The following is a 21,480-nucleotide window of genomic DNA, read 5'->3' as shown; positions in this document are numbered from 1 at the left end:
TCCTGGGATACCAGGATCACGTTTTTCATCCTCAAATATTTAGCCTGAGCGTGAGAGAGCGAGGAGCTGTGAAGTGTGTGTGTGTGCGTGTGTGCGTGTGTGCGTGTGTGTGTGGACTGTGAGCTGCTGCAGCTCTCTCTCCTGACACACTGCCCTAACCAGAGTGTGATGATCACACGTCTATGTTTCCCTCTCCTGTGACCCTGTGCCTTTTGCCCTGAACCACCTCCCAGACTTAGTTCTTTAAAATAGAGAACAATACAGACATTTGTAGCCTCAACCACCAGTGGGCAAGCGGCCAGTCCTCCACAGCTTACGTGAGAGATGAGCCTGATGGGTCCCTTTGCGGACAAACTGTATAAAACCAGAGGATGTACCAGAGGCCCATGGAGGGCCGCTGTACTAAGACAGCTTTGTTCTCCACTGACTTGCTTCCAAAGTCAGTCACTGAACAAAAGTCACATTGTGCACTTGTTCCATGAGTAAACTCAGGCTGTCAACACAGCCTCCTCTGCCTACCAGAGCTGCTTCAGTCAGATGAATACTGTGCTCCTTGTGCTCTGTGTAGAAAAAAAGCTCATTTACATAGAGGTGTTTTCCTTTCCCGAATGGGCTTCTCGGAGATGCCAGAAATATGCATTGTTTACAATAGCCCATTCTGTGGTAATAAACCAATTTCTAAATCCTACCTCAAGCCCAACTTCAGGGTGCGTGTGGGTGTGTGTGCGCATGTGTACGTGTTTGTGTGCGTATTAAGGCTTTCCCTAAGGAGTGGCTAGGTTTTCCATACTATCTCACCACCACAACAAGAGAACGTTTTGACCATTCTACAAACTGAATTTATTAAGCATGCCAAATTAGGTCTTTGTGTTCTTGTTTGCGTAAGCTGGAGAATAGCCACCATTGTAATACAGAGATTGCTTTTGTGACCACTGACTAGCTAATTACCCCATTGGTGCTTCGAGATGGAACACAAACAGAATGTGCTGAAATCCATCCTCTGAGTTTACCATACTGTTTCCATGCTCTGTGTCTGCCCTATTATGTTCAGAAATGGCTACAATATCATTCATTTGAATGACAATAGAGTGTCTGGCAGCTGGTTTTTCCCAGCGTACTCCAGTCCCCCCATTGTTAGACATGAGTAAGCAATCTGTTTTCTTTGACTGGGGCACACAGAAAGTCTTATTCAATGCAAACGTTGCACAACATTTTATTTATGGCCACATCACTCTGTTAGACAGCAGCACGCTCTGTGTTACTGCTATTTGATATAAAACCTCTGACATCAGCCTGTAACTGAAGTTTATTTAACTCAAATGCAGGAATTAGGACAAACAACGTTAAATGGGTCTAATTCAGGGGAATTTCCCCCCTTCTCTCTGACACTATTCAGTAACAGAGTTGATCAATACAAGCTTTGTGCCTGCCCCGACTGTTCACAGGTTCCTAGAGCAAACAGTACAGTGCAGATACCTCATGCCCATGCACTATTTATTCAGGGAAGAAAAACTCCAACACTTCCTTCATCCTCAATTTCATCTGTCAGATATCTCCCCCAAATATGACTCTCCTGCTCAAGTCACAACTTAACTTTTACGGTTCAGGCAAACTTCAAACGACTGCATAGATGGAAGATTAACATGCCGGGTGAGCATTGGGTCGCACCGATGTGTTCAACCCTTGAGGGTTTGACTATTGAAAGTAATACTGCAATCATCGCTGTATGTGGAGTTGAACTGTCTGTCTGTGGAGCAGAACCTGGGCTCCAGTCCCTCTGTTTGCCATTTCAGTTTCCCATCTGGTAGGAACAGCCTCAGGGATCCTCTTTCAGGCCCTCAAATGTCAGGGATGAGACACATCCTCTGCTAGAGTTGTGTTGCACCAGGGAACGCCAAAAGTCTGGGAAGGACATCAACAAACTAGCTTCTGAAAGAGCCACAAACCCCAAGCCTTGTTACACAATTTCATTCTATTTCATTCTCTTTCCACCAAAACCATAACGCATGCAAAGATTGTAAAGTATTCTTCCCATACGCAATCATAGCCATTACATTTCTCTCTCTTATGAGGCAATTACTTATTTATTAGCTTCATGGCATTTCCTTTCCTAAAGGCCCAAGGGAAGACATTAAGTAGAAACGTAATTACCAATTTTCTCCACTGTCATCAATCATACAGTGCTTTATTCCTCCCTTCCTCACACTCTCTCCCAGTCCTTCGTAACAGCCACAGGTCTAACCCGGTATCCTACAAACAGGAGATCTGTGAAATTATTTAGCCATCGACAATTACAGTGCCTTCAGAGTGTATTCATACCCATTGACTTATTTCACATTTTGTTGTGTTACAGCCTGAATTCAAAATCGATTAAAAAACCATCTGCTTTAGGTTATTGTCCTGTTGAAAAGTGAATTAATCTACCAGTGTCTGGTGGAAAGCAGACTGAACCAGGGTTTTCTCTAGGATTTTGCCTGTGCTAAGCTTCATTGCATTTCTTTTTTATCATGAAAAACTCCCCAGTCCTTAACGATTACACGCATACCCATAACATGATGCAGCCACCACTGTGCTTGAAAATATGGAGAGTCTTACTCAGTAATGTGTTGTATTGGATTTTACCCAAACATAACACTTTGTATTCATTACTAGAATTTAATTTTAAAAAATGTACTATTATTTTTCAGTTTTTGATTTGTTAAAAAAGTTTGAAATATCCAATAAATGTCGTTCCACTTCATGACTGTGTCCCACTTGTTGTTGATTCTTCACAAAAAATACAGTTTTATATCTTTATGTTTGAAGCCTAAAATGTGGCAAAAGGTCGCAAAGTTCAAGGGAGCCGAATACTTTCGCAAGGCACTGTATATTTGTAGTGACTGGGTGTATTGATACACCATCAAAAGTGTAATTAATAGTTGTTTTACCCATGTTGGCAAGGTATTGGAAAACCTCCCTGGTCTTTGTGGTTGAATTTGTGTTAGAATTTCTTTTTTTTACCCTGTTTTCTCCCCAATTTCATGGTATCCAATTGTTTTAGTAGCTACTATCTTGTCTCATTGCTACAACTCCCGTACGGGCTCGGGAGAGACAAAGGTTGAAAGTCATGTGTCCTCCGATACACAACCCAACCAAGCCGCACTGCTTCTTAAGACAGCGCGCATCCAACCCGGAAGCCCGCCGCACCAATGTGTCGGAGGAAACACCATGCACCTGGCAACCTTGGTTAGCGCACACTGCGCCCGGCCCCCCACAGGAGTCGCTGGTGCGCGATGAGACAAGGACATCCCTACCGGCCAACCCCTCCCTAACCCGGGCGACGATAGGCCAATTGTGCGTCGCCCCACGAACCTCCCGGTTACGACAGAGCCTGGGCGCGATCCCAGAGTCTCTAATGGCACAGCTGACGCTGCACTATAGCGCCCTTAACCACTGCGTCACCCGGGAGGCCCTGAAATTCACTGTTTGACTGAGGGACCTTACAATTATCTGTATGTGTGGGAAACAGAGACAAAGTAGTCATTAAAAAAATTATGTTAAACACTATTATTGCACACAGAGTGAGTCCATGCAACTTATTATGTGACTTGTCAAGATCATTTTTACTCCTGAGCTTATTTAGGCTTGCCATAACAAAGAGGTTGAATACTTATTGACTCGAGACATTTCAGCTTTTCATTTTGAATGAATTTGTACAAATTTCAAAAAACATTATTCAATTTTGACATTATGGGGTATTGTGTGTAGGCCAATGACACAAAATCTAAAAGTCTGAGTAAAACATGGCCTTGTATTAATGGCTGGTGAGATGGAGAGCCTATTTGGATTGAGAGCTGGATCCAGTGGGTGGGCAGGCAGGGATCAGGAAAGGTCTTAGACAGGATGTGCTGAGATGTTTGTCGTGTCTAGAGACGAGCATAGCTCTCACTCTCCGTCCTAACAGGATGCTGTAAAGCTGTCACGGAGTGAAGGGGATCTGATGACTGCAACATGAGCAACACTGTTCCACTAACACTGTATGCAGGCCAGGGAGCCCCACTCCCCTTTTCCCACTCCCCTTTTCCCCTGCCACCTAGCAAACAGTGTGGGCACTGTTGTAGCCTGGAGCTGGGTTGAAGGTGGTGCTACAGAATGCCTTACAGAGGCTTGTTATTGTATGTGACTGACTCTGTGTGTGTGTGTGTGTGTGTGTGTGTGTTTCAGAGGAGCTGAAGTGTGCCGCGACCACATGTCCTGCTCTGCCGGTACCTTCCTGTCCCGAGGGCTCGGTTCTGACCAAGAGCTACACTCCCCCTGCTGGCTGCTGCCCCACTGTGCCCCCCCAGTGCACCTGTGACCTCCGCGCGTGCCACAAGCCCCAGTGCCCCTCCGGCCAGAAGACTGTACCACTCAGTCAGGCCACCGGCAAGCCAGGAGACTGCTGTGACATGTTCGAGTGCCAGAAAGGTAACATATATAACCATAGCAAGCCATGAATTTGATGAGAGAAGTGGTGCTGGTGTGAAATTTAAGTTCTGTGATGAAAAGGAGAGTCATTTGTTGTCCAAATACATTTTTATGGGGTGTAGCCGCAAATAATCTCAACGCCACAAAGCATATTAAACATAATGGATCTCATGAAGCGTGCTCACAACTGGTGTTCTCACCCTCTGTGTGTGTGTGTGCGTCTCTCTCTCTCTCTCTCTGAGAGAGAGAGAGAGAGAGAGAGAGAGAGAGAGAGAGAGAGAGAGAGAGAGAGAGAGAGAGAGAGAGAGAGAGAGAGAGAGAGAGAGAGAGAGAGAGAGAGAGAGAGAGAGAGAGAGAGAGAGAGAGAGAGAGAGAGAGAGAGAGAGAGAGAGAGAGAGAGAGAGAGAGAGAGAGAGAGAGAGAGAGAGAGAGAGAGAGAGAGAGAGAGAGAGAGTGAGTTAATGGGAATGCTTTTTATGTGCTCCAGTCTTCCAGGGGGAGTGTAGTCGAGTCAGGCAGGCCGGCAGGAGCTGAATGGCGGCTGCAGAGGCTAGGGAATCAGTGTTTTGATAACAAGTGTCTGCTGCTCTTTGGGTCTGAACTGGACGCCTTTTGTGCCTCCCCTACTGGCAGTTAGCTCTGCATGACTGCGTCCACATTAGAAATCACACAGAGAGGGACTGAGGATGAAGATATGGCACATACCCCCTTAGTATCCCCCAAGACCTCCCCAGAAGGTCTTTGGGGATATGTGTTGGGTGCAGTGGTGACTTTAGCATGTAAATATTGGTGGGGCAAATTCAAATATGCATGCCAGCAAAGCCACCTCACAACACAGCACTAAACAATACATTAATTGCACTATAACGGTGACAAACGGTTCCCACAAACTATTAGGGCCTATATAAAGCTGTCCCAAAAGCAGAGCTTTCTTTTCAGCATCATGGAGTGAATCCTTACCACTGCCACACCTGATTATCAACGGAGCCTTGTTTGGTAGCGAAACACTTCATTCAGCCTCACTTAATGCCTTTACAAAAAAGATGATATGGCTGACTTGCTTAAACAAATATGATTTCTACTGACAATTGAGATGTACAAACTATGGCTTAAGGGAATGATGAGCGGATGAGAGGCAATCTGTAATTTCGATTAAGACATTAATGCTTGAGCTAAGACGTACGTAGTCAATATAACTATTTGTTCAGCACTTTTGAAATGTACAGCGACAGAATTCAGAACATGGGCCATTCTTACAGTATTCTTATACCCTACTATTATACAGTATTCAATACCCTACTCAAAAAATTGGATGCAGTCATTCACAGTACCATCCGTTTTGTCACCAAAGCCCCATATACTACCCACCACTGCGACCTGTACGCTCTAGTTGGCTGGCCCTCGCTTCATACTCGTCACCAAACCCACTGGCTCCAGGTCATCTACAAGACCCTGCTGGTCACCATAGCAGCACCCACCTGTAGCATGCGCTCCAACAGGTATATCTCTCTTGTCACCCCCAAAACCAATTCTTCCTTTGGCCGCCTCTCCTTCCAGTTCTCTGCTGCCAATGACTGGAACGAACTACAAAAATCTCTGAAACTGGAAACACTTCTCTCCCTCACTAGCTTTAAGCACCAGCTCAGAGCAGCTCACAGATTACTGCACCTGTGCATAGCCCATCTATAATTTAGCCCAAACAACCACCTCTCCCCCTACTGTATTTATTTATTTATGCTCCTTTGCACCCCATTATTTCTATCTCTACCTTGCACATTCTTCCACTGCAAATCTACCATTCCAGTGTTTTACTTGCTATATTGTATTTACTTTGCCACCATGGCCTTTTTTTTGCCTTTACCTCCCTTATCTTACCTCATTTGCTCACATTGTATATAGACTTATTTTTTCTACTGTATTACAACTCAAGGGCAGAATACTGACTGTATGTTTGTTTTACTCCATGTGTAACTCTGTGTTGTTGTATGTGTCGAACTGCTTTGCTTTATCTTGGCCAGGTCGCAATTGTAAATGAGAACTTGTTCTCAACTTGCCTACCTGGTTAAAAAAAGGTTAAATTAAAAAATATATTTAAAAAATCTCCTTGTACACCAAGTCAGAACCATAGGATAAATAAATGGGGCATAGAAGCAGACAATGAAAGCTTTTACAATAATCATGGATGACATTTCTCTAACACAGGCTGTAGGCTACATGTACACCACCAAGTTAGTACAGTATGAGAAGTTGTCAGGGAGAAAGAGACCAAAGTATTAGAGTGAGGCACATGGCCTACTAACATCTTACTACACAACATACACTTAGAATGAATTTCTTAGCTACAGTATACATATCTCCCTGGCATATTACATAATTTATTCAGTAGCATAAAATACATTTTTGGAATCACCTTGTTGTGCTGTCTTCACTTGAACAGTACGGTGGTGCGGCGGTCTTTCTTGTGGGCAAATTTTGTCATCAAACTTTGTCATCAAAGTCTGACATTCTCTGGATTTATGGTGCTTTCAAGACAACTGGGAACTCTGAAAAAACAAGGTTGAATCAGGACGTCAATGATCTTCAGGTCAGAGCTCTAAAAAGAGGCCAGAGATCCCGCCGTGGAATTCTGAGTTGGATGACCATTCAAAACGTATCTTCCCAGTCTGAGCTCGTTTTTTTCACAGTTCCCACTGGTTTTGAACATGGCAGAAGTCATGCTGGATTGATAGCATGCCCAATGTATTCAACCTTTGGTGTTGCATGTGAATGTTTATCCTTTTAAGCTTGGAAAAGAGACCCTTAAACCCAGACGTGGACCACACACCCACTCCACTGAATATCAGGCTAGTGATTGCTTTGCAATGCTTGCAGTTAGCCAATTTGCAATTTTCAACTTGTTGTGTAATGGTTATGTCCAATGGCCGATGAGCACCGATATATTTTGTCTATAATTTCTCTTCATATGACAAGGCTTGAAAATGATTTTCCAGTAGATTGTCAACTTGATTCTTTACGATGACTGCTTGTCTGGCTTGATTTTGAAAGTATGATGTTGACATGATCAGTCCAATCAAAGCTATGGTAGATATAACGTGATTTGATGTCATTTTACCTGTGGCCAATGACCTTAAGCCTTCTTGGAATAGCACTTCTAATGTAACTCTATGGCAGCACCCAAGGGGCTTAAATTTTCGGTCTCTACCCAGTAGATTTTGTGGTGACGTAGTGTCCCCATGAGTGACAGAACACTGAGCCAATCATGATGCAACTAGAGAACATTACCATCTATGTTCTGTATTTTCCGCTGGCTGCCCCACCACCTCAGAAAGCACTGAGCTAGGATGAAATGTTTTTTTATGTGGCTTTATTAACTCAATTATTTATTTTTACATGGTTTGCAAACTGATATGTGGCATGTATTAATGCCAAAATAACATACAAAACAGGCAACAACAACAAAACAATTGTTTTTTGTTTTGTTATTTTTTGCTAAACAGGTGGGGCTCAAAATGAATGACTGTTCGCTAATGGTTGGGTCACTCACAAACACTAAAGCCCATCCACAAAACAAATTATAATCCGATTCATTAGTCACAAAGTTTGGGATTCCTAGAGTATTTTGCAATGGAACACATAATAGTACCCAACTTTCAGTGACCTAAGGCATTGAACAAATGTTTTTACAGACCTGAGGTTGGCTTTTGGTGGGTATTTGGTCAGGGTCAGTGTACAGAGTACTATGACAATGGGTCTGACCTGTGTGTTTTGGCCATGTTTGACAAGACGTTTCTAGCTCTGGCTGAAGAATGGGTCTGGGTGGCTGGGCAGGAGCTGGCATGGCCTTCCTGACCTGATGTCATCTGATATTACAGATGGTTCCAAACGACCATGTTAACAGCAGCCTACTGTTTATCAGCCCTTCGACGAGCAAACAGTATGGACTTCATCGCATGTAGCATTTAGGTTTAACCACAACTTGATGTAGACTAGTATGGTACTTGCTTTCCAAGAACATTAAAGCTGTGAACTTGAATCAAGCTCTACAACCACACGAAGTGTCTAGCAATTTTAATCAAGAATGCATGGTTAGAAGTCTTGATGTGCATTATATGGGAGGAAATTGGATTCACCAGAATTAATATGCTGAGACCTTTCTGCTCCATTGAGAAAATTCCCTCAGATTTTTTGTTTATAATTTGGTTTTACATTTTTGTTTGCTGGAAGAGACGGTCACACCATGTTGAATGTAATGAATGTTTTAGGGTGGGCCAAAGTCAGGGTTTCATGCAGGGGCGCAACTTTGGTTTTAGAAGTGAATTCAGTCTGATATTTTTTTAAATTTTTCGTCCAGTCGGATAAAAGCATGAATGGAATTTAGTGTTCCAGCCTCCAGTTTGTTTTAGGGATTACCATGAACAAATACTGTGGAAATCACGTGAACATCCTGCCTTTTGACTTCCTATTTTTTCCATGCATTTACATTTCTGTCTGGCAAAGTGCTTATTGTATTTTCTCGCAGGCAGGCAGGCAGGCAGGCAGGCAGGCAGGCAGGCAGGCAGGCAGGCAGGCAGAGAATCCCTGCTTTACTTTCAACTCAGTTGGCCCACCTGCTTTGTATTAAAGTGCAGGGCTGGTCCAGGGGTCAGAGCAGTGCTCTACCAGGGTATGGTATACAGATGGAAACCTTAGTGGGGCTAGCTACATCTGTTAGCATCTGGGCAGTTATTTACCCATCCTTCTCCTCCATGGCATATCAAACCATGACTTGTTTACATAATCACTCTCCTGCAGTAGCTAAATCATCATGGTTTTGATGAGAAGTTAATGTGGTCTTTCAAGACCCTGAGTCATAGGCATTGTCAGTGAAAGTGTCAAAGACAAATGGCTGTGGTAATCACTGAGTTAGTTTGTCAACATCCCCTCTTGTTTATTTGGCAATAATACAGAATCCATTTTAATGAAATTATGGAAATTTAATTGATGGAACTTTAATAAACTAAATAGAGAATGGGCTTGTCCTTCACCGCTTGCACACACACACACACACGCACGCACGCACACACACACACGCACGCACGCACGCACGCACGCACGCACGCACACACACACACACACACACACACTATCTCCCGGAGTGTTCCAGGAGTATCGCGTGCAGTGAGTGGACAGTTGTGTCTGCGAGGCGGCTGCTCGGGCTTGTTATGAGTCTCTAATGATCCGTACGGTAGTCATTGTTCTATGGGCCGGCGTTTGGAGACAGACAGCTGAGGTTTCCGGTACTTACGCTGGCTTTACTGGGCCTGTCTGCTCTCTGCATCCCAGCTCTGCAGACCACACTGTACCAGCACAGTCTGCTGCTGTTTTCTTTTACCCAGCGCTGGGATGAGCTGAGCTGAGCTACGCCGCGAGTGCTGTCTCCACCAAGACTTCACAAATCTCTGCTGAATTCCACCTAATGGAGCTGGTTTCATTGTCTAATGCTGTTGGAGCCCAGTGCACAGGGCTCTTGGCCCAAGTGCCTAGCTCCACACGACTTTACCACAACACAATGCTCTTCCATCCACAGCTAAGTACACTGTAATTATTGCTTCTGAGTTAATACACGGATACAGAAGCAACAAACTCATTCTGTCCCGGGGTGGATAATGTATTTTATACATACCAAATGGGATGGTTTAAGCATAGTATGTTTATTTATTTTATTGATTTATTTAAACCTTATCTTACCAGGTAAGTTGACTGAGAACACATTCTCATTTACAGCAACGACTTGGGGAATAGTTACAGGGGAGAGGAGGGGGGATGAATGAGCCAGCCGTTAGTGTATGTTAGCCATCAAGAGCCCTACATATCGTTCAGGTTGACAGAATCTGTTTCCTCTTCCACTTTCCCAGTTTCTCCCAAGTGTGTCCACAACGGGAAGGAGTTTTCAGAGGAGGAGGTGTACCGTATGGACACGTGCTGGCTCTGCCAGTGCCGAGGAGGGATATCCTTCTGCTCCAAAGCAGAATGTGCGGAACTCGACTGTGAGAACTTCTACATCCCGGAGGGAGAATGCTGCCCAGTATGCATAGGTATGTAACAGTATAACTTTAGACCGTCCCCTCGCCCATACCCGGGCGCGAACCAGGGACCCTCTGCACACATCAACAACAGTTACCCTCGAAGCATCGTTACCCATCGCTCCACAAAAGCTGCGGCCCTTGCAGAGCAAGGGGAACTACTACTTCAAGGTCTCAGAGCAAGTGACGTCACCGATTTGAAACGCTATTTAGCGTGCACCACCGCTAACTAAACTAGCCGTTTCACATCCGTTACAGGTACACACATCAAAAGTTAAACAACAGTATCTATAACAGATATAGATGTTTTATAGATAAGTGAGGTTTTGTATGACACAACTAGATTTGTGGAGGTGAGCTGACACAGTCAGGGAGGCCGTTTGTGATTAGTGTTGATTGTGGCCAGACTGGCAAGGGGGGAACTAGGGAGGCAGGGGGGCAGACGTATCGAGCACATAAGGCTTTAGTGGCCTTACCTTAATCGCTTCCGTTTACATCCAGCTCGACTCGAATCATTAACATGCTTCACATACAAGGACCGGTCAAAAGAATTAGCAATGTCTAGGAAGTCAGGAACATAAACCTCCTTTGAGTGACTGCTTTGGCTTCATTATATCTGGTAGCCTTAATGGAGGTTGACATGTTTGTACCTGATCTCCTCACTAAAACACATGTCCTCAGAGGCAGGCAAAAACCCTGGTACCTGCGGTTGGAGCTGTTGAAAGGGTTTGGGCAGCGCATGTGGACAACAAATGACTGTCTGGTGAAGTACACTGTCTGGTGAAGTACATTGTCTGGTGAAGTACACTGAGCAAAAAAATAAACACAACGTAACAATTTCAAAGATTTCACTGAGTTACAGTTCATATAAGGAAATCAGTCCATTTAAATCAATTCATTAGACCCTAATATATGGATTTCACATGACTGGGAATACAGAAATGCATCTGTTGGTCACAGATAAAATAAAATAAAGTATGGGGGTGGAACAGAAAACCAGTCAGTATCTGGTGACCATATTTTGCCTTATGCAGCGTGACAGATCTCCTTCGCATAGAGTTGATCAGACTGTTGTGGCCTGTGGAATGTTGTGGAATGTTGTCCCACTCCTCTTCAGTGGCTGTGCGAAGTTGCTGGATATTGGAGGAAACTGAAACACGCTGTCGTACATTTTTAGCTTCCAGGAATTGTGTACAGATCCTTGCGACATGGGCTGTGCATTATCATGCTGATGAATGGCACTACAATGGGCCTCAGGATCTCGTCACGGTATCTCTGTGCATTCAAATTGCCAAAATGCAAATGATAAAAGGCAATTGTGTTCATTGTCCGTATCTTATGCCTGCCCATACCATAACCCCTCCACCACCATGGGGCACTCTGTTCACAACGTTGACATCAGCAAACCGCTCACCCACACAACACCATCTGCCATCTGCCTGGTACAGTTGAAATCGGGATTCATCCAGGAAGAGCACACTTCTCCAGCTTGCCAGTGGCCATCGAAGGTAAGCATTTGCTCTCTGAAGTCGGTTACGACGTCGAGCTGCAGTCAAGTCAAGACTCTGGTGAGGACGACGAGCATGCAAATGAGACTGTTTCTGAGACTCATCATTGAGACTGTCTCTGTGCAGAAATTCTTCAGTTGTGAAAACCCACAGTTTCATCAGCTGTCTCAGACGATCCAGCAGGGGAAGAAGCCGGATGTGGAGTTCCTGGGCTGGGGTGGTTACACGTGGTTTGCAGTTGTGAGGCCGGTTGTACTTACACATTCTAAAACGTTGTTGAAGACAGCTTATGGTAGAGAAATTAACATTCAATTATCTGGCAACAGCTCTGGTGGACATTCCTGCAGTTAGCATGCCAATTGCACGCTCTTTCAAAACTTGAGACATCTGTGACATTTAGTGTTGTGTGACAAAACTGCACATTTTAGAGTGGCCTTTTAGTGTCCCCAGCACAAGGTGCACCTGTGTAACGATCATGCTGTTTAATCAGTTTCTTGATATGCCACAACTGTCAGGTGGATGGATTATCTTGGCAAAGAAGAAATGTTTACTAACAGGGATTTAAACAAATGTAAATGTTTGATATTTTATATCAGCTCATTGTTCAGTGTATAATGCTGATGGTGGTAGCCAGATTTGTCTGCCTGTGTTTTTGTAATTGATCAGACACATGAGAGGGAGGGAGACAGGGAGGTTATTGGAGGTCAGTGTCGGAGGTACACCTGGAATGTTCAGCCCCTGAGATGGTGGGGAATGCTTTCATCTTGTACCCCTGCTTGGCCAAAGCTCCAGTCATTGAGGAGGCTATAGTCAGAGTTATTGTGGTAAGCTGGGGGTGGCACCTGGTTCATGGTCGTTATTAAGAGGAACATCCGGTTCTGTGCCTGATAGCTGTCTCATTTACAAGGCACAGCTGTATACCTGTTCTAATCCTTTTTGTAGGCTGGTCAAGTCAACTAAAACCCTAAAAGTGCTTGAAGGCTTGTGTGTGAGTTCAATGTGTATTTTTAGACTCACCATTGATAGTGTGAGAGATGGATAGAAAGAGAAAGAAAGGGATAGATAGAGGGATAGATAGAGAGAAAAGCAGAACTGCTTCATATTCGTGGTAATCACACCCAGACGGAGGAATCACAGCAGCCAAATCTCTGCTGGAATCAAAATTGACAAATAGGACGTTGGCCTTAGGGATACCCCCCTTCTTCACCACACACACACACACACACACACACACACACACACACACACACACACACACACACACACACACACACACACACACACACACACACACACTGCTGCTGTGGTAATGGCCTGCCTCTGTTACCAATAAACAGTTGAACAAAAAACAATTATAGTTATTTAAACTCTTAAAGTCATCAGAACAGGTCCCAGAATTCTAAGCACAATGTGTTTTCTGGGTTGCTTCTTAAACAGTTGGCTTTATTATGTTGCTGTTCCTAGACTTCAAACAAATGGGTAAAACCGCATGTTATGCATGAAATGCTCTTGAATGGGATTTCTTGCTTTGGAGTGAAATTTTTGACGGTGAACCCTGAACTGGCCTTTGGCCTTCGGGGGCACTGGTGAAACTGGATCTGTGTGACATGCACATGGCTGAGGGTAACTCCTCTTAAAGGGAATGACTGGACACTGCAGAGACAGGAAATTAGATATGTCTGTCTTGCTTTTAATGAACTAATCTCGCTCCAATATGAAATTCTCCGATACCATGCTCTTCCATCTAGCTCGAAATACATACATTATACATTAGACCTACACTATATGTACATGAGATCCCTGTACAGTTTCTTTACATCCTCTCTGACTCCTTAAAGAGCTTTGGAGTGTTCTTCCACCGGTCTTGGTGGTGACCAGTTTCTCCTGGTCCCTCCAGCAATATCCTGCTTCTCACACCTCTGATTCCACACACTACTTTGTTAACTCAATTATGTGGATATGTACATACAATGAGTATACAAAACATTAAGAACACCTGCTCTTTTAATGACAGACTGACCAGGTGAATCCAGGTAAAAACTATGGTCCCTTATGAATGTCACTTGTTAAATCCACTTCAATCAGTGTAGATGAAGGAGGAGACAGGTTAAAGAAGGATTTTTAAACCTTGGGACAATTGAGACATGGATTGTGTATATGTGCCATTCAGAGAATGTGAATATGTGGACGTCTATAAGTCTATAAGTACCTAGGTGTCTGGCTAGACTGCAAACTCTCCTTCCAGACTCATATCAAACATCTCCAATCGAAAATCAAATCAAGAGTCGGCTTTCTATTCCGCAACAAAGCCTCCTTCACTCACGCCGCCAAGCTTACCCTAGTAAAACTGACTATCCTACCGATCCTCGACTTCGGCGATGTCATCTACAAAATGGCTTCCAACACTCTACTCAGCAAACTGGATGCAGTCTATCACAGTGCCATCCGTTTTGTCACTAAAGCACCTTATACCACCCACCACTGCGACTTGTATGCTCTAGTCGGCTGGCCCTCGCTACATATTCGTCGCCAGACCCACTGGCTCCAGGTCATCTACAAGTCCATGCTAGGTAAAGCTCCGCCTTATCTCAGCTCACTGGTCACGATGGCAACACCCATCCGTAGCACGCGCTCCAGCAGGTGTATCTCACTGATCATCCCTAAAGCCAACACCTCATTTGGCCGCCTTTCGTTCCAGTACTCTGCTGCCTGTGACTGGAACGAATTGCAAAAATCGCTGAAGTTGGAGACTTTTATCTCTCTCACCAACTTCAAACATCAGATATCTGAGCAGCTAACCGATCGCTGCAGCTGTACATAGTCTATTGGTAAATAGCCCACCCTTTTTCACCTACCTCATCCCCATACTGTTTTTATTTATTTACTTTTCTGCTCTTTTGCACACCAATATCTCTACCTGTACATGACCATCTGATCATTCATCACTCCAGTGTTAATCTGCAAAATTGTAATTATTTGCCTACCTCCTCATGCCTTTTGCACACATTGTATATAGACTCCCCCTTTGTTTTCTACTGTGTTATTGACTTAATTGTTTACTCCATGTGTAACTCTTTGTTGTCTGCTCACACTGCTATGCTTTATCTTGGCCAGGTCGCAGTTGCAAATGAGAACTTGTTCTCAACTAGCCTACCTGGTTAAATAAAGGTGAAAAAAAAGAGGGTGAATTGGCAAGACTACATTTAAGTGCCTATTAACGGGGTATGGTAGTAGGTGCCAGGTGCACCGGTTTGTGTCAAGAACTGCAACTCTGCTGGGTTTTTCATGCTCAATGCTTTCAACACTTTGGAGAGTCCATGCCCAGACTAATTGAGGCTGCAAAACAATCCTACAGTTGTGTGTCATACAGCATATGTACCACACAGTATTTACAAGTAAGGATGGTATACCAAAGAGCACAGTATAGTTCCCACACTTCTCTCCTTCTGATCCCAGCCTCTATCTGTGTCTCCCTCTCTGTGTGTCCAGATGTGGAGCTCCTGTCTATGGATAGCACGGAGGCCAGCTGCTGGGTGAACAACAAGCTGCGTGCCCACGAGGAGCAGTGGAAGGAGGATGACTGCACCTTCTGTCAGTGTGTGGATGGAGACCCTCACTGTACCGCCATGGCCTGCAAACAGAGCTGCCAGAACCCAGTCAAGATCCCAGGAGAATGCTGCCCCTTCTGCGAGGGTACGGAGAGAGAGCGAGACACACACACACACACAAACAGTCGCACACACACAAACAGTCGCACACACATACACACCTGCTTCATAAATGTCTGATCATATTGTACCTAATCACATACAGCGTTGAAGTAGTTGGAGATTTAAGTTTGAAAACAGCAAGGAACAAGTCCAATTTTAGCATGTTCTAGACATACCTCTTATTGTCAAAAGCAACCAATGTCCTCATAAGGAAATATCTGACGTCGCACTTCTCCAGAAGCTTAATATTACATGTGCAAGCAATTGACATACCATAGGTTTTAATGGTAGATTGAATGTTCCTTTCATCTAGCCTAATAGGGCTGTAAAGACTGTATAATATAATGTATACTCCGTTTTTAATCTAATAACATTTTTGAAAGCACAACAACTTCAATGTTTCTGATGTTTAAGGATCAGGGGCACCATAAATTGTATCTGTCATTTCATTGAGCTCTACATATGGCCAACGTAGTGTATCTGCTAAACTGCTGTCATAAACAACTTACAACTCGGCAGATGATTTTCAGGAAAACACCCCCATTAATGCAACCCCCTCAAATGTCAATGTAGCTATATCAGATGTGCAACAAATCAATGTACAGTACGTCCGCCAATTGACGTCTTCATCTGTAAATGGAACAATTCCTACTTCGTTGGCCCAAGCTACAATTCAGTTCTGTTTTACAACACAGTCACTTTGAGCTTAGAACCTGACTGGTGGAACAGAACTGTGGGATAGTCTCTCCCCCTGCAGCTATGTAGAGGCCATGTTGGTGGCTCATTAAAGGGGAGGCCGCACAGCTTTCTTCCACTGCAGGCTCCTTTGTTATTTTTTATTGGTCCAGACTGCAAAATGAGACCCACCTCCATGAGGTGCAGCTTAGACTGAGGGCTTAAGGCTGCTTAATTGGAGTGGATCACTGTTTTTTGTGAGCATAATTAGTTACAGCTTGTTTGGTGCTCCTCCCACTGAACGTGGCAAGATAATGGGCTCCCACCCAAACCCCACCTTAACATCCTCTGGTTGTGGCTCATACATGTGTGACCCAGGCCAGCAAAACACCTCATCGCTGACCGGCCCCAGTGAGGATGAGGCCCTGACCAGGGCCAGAAGCCCTCTGGGTCTGTCCAGCGCCAGCCTCTGACACACCAGACTCCCACATAGGGCCTCCTCTGTTAGGGGAGAGAACCAAGGCAAGGCGTGCTCCTGCACTCCAGGTCATTTAGACAATATGTGAGGTGCTCATTCATCAGAGCCCTTTGATAGAGAGCACCTACAGCATCTTCTGTAATGGGCCTGCGTTTATCTCTTATCACAGCACTCTCTGATGGGAGCAACGTGAACACTGAACTATTTCTGTTGGCATGGAGATAGATGTGTAACATTGCGTGTGTCTAAATGTATGTTTCTTTACTCTGAACTCTCAATAAAGCCTCATTTCAGAATAGTATGACATGTCTGTGAGTGTTATAGGCTTCATAGTGTCAAGTATAGTATGGCATGTCATAGAGAGTTATAGCAGCATCATATGAAGGTTATAACCTACTGTTCTATCTCACAGAGCCTTCGTATGAGACAGTGAGCCCCATGCTGTGTCCTCGTCTGGAAAACTGCTCTCGATCAGGGAAAGACTGTCCCTACGGCTTCCAGCAGGACAACAACGGCTGCCTGCTCTGCCAGTGCCTCAACCGTGAGTCTCATACTGGATGTAAAGGGTTAAACCCGGATACGCAAACACACACACACTGTAAACACACACACACCGTAAACACACACATACTGTAAACACACACAATACCGTAAACACACACACACTGTAAACACACACATACCGTAAACACACACACACTGTAAACACACGCATACCGTAAACACACACACACACTGTAAACACACGCATACCGTAAACACACACATACCTTAAACACACACAAACACTGTAAACACACACACTGTAAACACACACATACCGTAAACACACACAAACACTGTAAACACACACATACCGTAAACACACACACACACTGTAAACACACGCATACCGTAAACACACACATACCTTAAACACACACAAACACTGTAAACACACACATACCGTAAACACACACACTGTAAACACACACACACACACTGTAAACACACACATACCGTAAACACACACATATTGTAAACACACATATACTGTAAATACACACATACCGTAAACACAAACATAATGTAACTTGCTTAAAATGACGATTCCCTGGCACGTTATCTCCATAACACAGACATAAGCAAACACACTAAGAAATATCTGTGGCGGGGCGGCAGGGTAGCCTAGTGGTTGGAGCGTTGGACTAGTAACCGGAAGGTTGCAAGTTCAAATCCCCGAGCTGACAAGGTACAAATCTGTCGTTCTGCCTCTGAACAGGCAGTTAACTGACTGTTCCTAGGCCGTCATTGAAAATAAGAATTTGTTCTTAACTGACTTGCCTAGTAAAATAAAATTAAAATAAATCTGTCGCACCTCATGTGTTTCCATGGCTGTGTAGTATTTTGCCGTTTTAAGTTGTAGGAATTCTCAAATGAAAAACCCTAATGCAAACTAACATGGTGTTGATGGTAAAATGACCTCCATGTGAACTGTTTCAGATGAATCCTGCCCTGACCTGGGGGCATATTGCTCCCTGCAATGCCCCATGGGATACGAGAAGGATAACTTTGGCTGCGAGGTGTGTGAATGCAGCTCTCCAATGCCCAAGTGCCGACCCCTGACCTGCAGCAAGACCTGTCCCTACGGATATGTGTAAGTCCTCTGAATGGTCTCCACATCTTCAAGTTAAGCACTGCTCATTATTCACCCCTTAGTTTCCACTCTGATCAAAGGCTGTTACAGCCCCATTGGTTACGACTGAAGGCCAAAGCCTGAAGTAATGGTGATTTGTCTGGTTTATTATTGACATGGGCCCTAACATACAATCCGGTCTCTCGTTAGCTGGAAAAACACTCTATGTTTGTACTATGTAGGTATAAATAGGGCTCCTCCTCTCATTGTTTGTTTTGTTCAGTCGTGTATTTTGTAATGATGCAGACTTCAACTGTGTAAACACTTTTATTTTTTGATTTTGGTTATTTGACAAGTGCGCTACTACTCACACTGTGAAATCTTTGGCTCTGGCAATGGAACACAAGCGTGTCTTGGCTGACAGGACTATCAGACTCTGTAAAAACATGACTGTAGATCAGTGTGTACAGACAACATCATCATTCTCCAGGTGGAGTAGTTGGCAGGGTGCAGATACAGGTCTCAGTGGGCAGAGAGGAAGTATACTGTTACACACCTGGCAGCCTCACCTTCTCCCCACCTGCTCAGATCTAAAGGGTCAATCAGGGCCAATCAGGGGCCAATCTATGTCTCTGTGTGACCAGTGCAGTGTCCGGTGCTTCAGCCTCTCTACCCCTCCCCCCACACTCTCATTTCATAAATCATCTTTCTGTCTCAAAACAACGATCAAAAACACATCCGCACAAAAGCGGTCTCTATGAAGTGTATACAGTGGGATTCTTCTGGTATCTGAACCATGCTCTCTGGAGCCTCTGCTCAAGATGGGCCTGATAAGTCTGCACAGGATGCCAGCAGAGAGTCCCCCCGAGGGGGAAGAGGAGCAGGAAGCATTCATAAGCACCAGTTCAGGGCCGGCTTCAGAAGTCTGAATCCTCGATGAGCCAAGCAAAGCATCAATCTTCTAGCAGAGTGGTGATCCTATAATGGACTAGTGAGAAGATACAAAGAGGTGGCACAGAGACGGCTTTGAATAAATTGGCTGCATTTATAACCTCAACAGAGAACTCAACTATATCATTTTTTGCCTCAAACACTATCCTTGCTATGTATGAACAGTCCAGTTCTCTTATCTCCATAGGGTAGAGGGGGACATCATGTAAGCAGTGAGCAGTGGGCTGTCAGAGTGGGTGAGAGCCCTAAAGGTGTGTTTACATTGACATTTGGCATAGTTGAACGCCTTCGAAAAGGACACAAAGGGGGACTTAAAGCGTTTCCCCTCCTCAATGGATCTAAATCATCATCGGACCTGATAGGAAATGCACGGAATTCTCCTGTTGTCCAGCACGCTGGAATTTGTGCAGAGCCAGCAGTCCCAGCCCCAGAGCCCAGCGCTGTGCACGAAATTCCACACACCACCTTTAAACAAAGCCCAGTTACCAAGATGGCCAGACTCTCTGTCTCTGTGTTTGTACACTGAGGGCCCAGCCAGCTCAAAGCTCAGCCTGGCCTCTCCATATTGTCATTACTGCTGAATCAGTAGAGATGTGACCACTGCTAGTGGCAGGGCTCTGTCTCTGACTGCCTCTGGGGGCTGTAGTAGAGCGGGTCGAGAGCTTCACGTTACACGGTGTCCACATCACTAAGGATCTTTCATGGTCCAAACACACCAACACAGTGGTGAAGTGGGCACGACAACACCACTCAGAGGCTGAAAATATTTTGTCCTAGGTCAAGATCTTCAAAAAGTTGCACCATTGGAAGCATCTTGACTGGCTGCATCACTGCTTGGTATGGTAACTGTTTGGCATCTGACTGCAAGCCGCTACAGAGGGTAGTGCTTATGGCCAAGTACATCACTGGGGCCGGACTCCCTGCCATCCAGGACCTCTATACCAGACGGTGTCAGATGAAGGCTCTAAAAATTGTAAAAGACTCCAGCCACCTAAATCATGGACTGTTCTGCTACCGCTTGCTGTGCGGTAGCAGAGAACCAACAGGAGCCTGAACAGCTTCTACCCAAGCCATAAGACTGCTAAATAGTTAGTTAGTTAGTTAGTTAACCAAATAACAGTGGTGTAAAAAGTGCTCAACTGTCATACTTCAGTAAAATGTAAAAGTAAATATTATATATCAAATTCCTTATATTAAGCAAAGCAGAAGTCACAATTTTCTTGTTTTAAATTTAGCCAAGGACAGACTCCAACACTATTTGCAAACACAGCATTTGTGTTTAGTGAGTCCGTCACATCAGAGGCAGTAGGGATGACAACACATAATATTGATAGGTGCATGAATTGGACAATATTGGGAAAGGGGGAAACCTAGTCAGTTGTACAACTGAAATGTATCTACTGCATTTAATCCAACCCCTCTGAATCAGAGAGGTGTGGGGAGCTGCCATAATTGACATCCACGGCGCCTGGGGGAACAGTGGGTTAACTGCTTTGCTCAGGGGAAGAACGACAGATTCTTAGCTTGTCAGCTCGGGGATTCGATCTAGCAACCTTTCGGTTAGTGGCCCAACACTCTAACCACTAGGATACCTGAAATGTAACGAGTACTTTTGGGAGTCAGGGGGAATGGATGGGAGTAAAAAGTACATATGTTCTTTAGGAATGTAGTGGAGTAAAAGTTATGCAGATATCCCAAAAAAAATCTGTCACTTTATTCCTAGTTATATGTATATATTTACCTTAATTACCTCGCACCCTTGCTCATCGACTCGATACTGGTACCACGTGTATATAGCCAAATTATCGCTCCTCATTTTGTATCTATTACGTGTTTTATTTTTCTATTATTTCTCTTTTTTCTTTCTCTCTGCATTGTTGGGAAGTAAGCATTTCACTGTTAGTCTACACCTGTTGTTTACGAAGCATGTGATGAATAACATTTGAATTTGGGTTCATTTCCTGTTTTATTCATGTGGCCTACAGAGACTAATAGTGTAATTAATCCAACCTAACGGAATCCATGTTTAATTGAA

General features: G+C 44.3%; 1 protein-coding gene across 1 annotated transcript in view; it reads left to right on the top strand.

Annotated features, from left to right (window-relative positions):
* Positions 1-21,480, top strand: part of LOC109893760 (cysteine-rich motor neuron 1 protein) — a 46,809-nt gene that overhangs the window by 10,518 nt on the left and 14,811 nt on the right. The window contains exons 4-8 of the mRNA XM_031829004.1: positions 4,204-4,446; positions 10,341-10,520; positions 15,506-15,709; positions 17,292-17,420; positions 18,362-18,515. Coding sequence (XP_031684864.1) covers positions 4,204-4,446; positions 10,341-10,520; positions 15,506-15,709; positions 17,292-17,420; positions 18,362-18,515 — 910 coding nt within the window. The remainder of the gene's footprint in view (positions 1-4,203; positions 4,447-10,340; positions 10,521-15,505; positions 15,710-17,291; positions 17,421-18,361; positions 18,516-21,480) is intronic.

This window comes from Oncorhynchus kisutch, linkage group LG7 (genome assembly GCF_002021735.2).
Source record: "Oncorhynchus kisutch isolate 150728-3 linkage group LG7, Okis_V2, whole genome shotgun sequence".
Taxonomy (NCBI): domain Eukaryota; kingdom Metazoa; phylum Chordata; class Actinopteri; order Salmoniformes; family Salmonidae; genus Oncorhynchus; species Oncorhynchus kisutch.
This window is presented reverse-complemented; position numbering and strand designations above follow the sequence as displayed.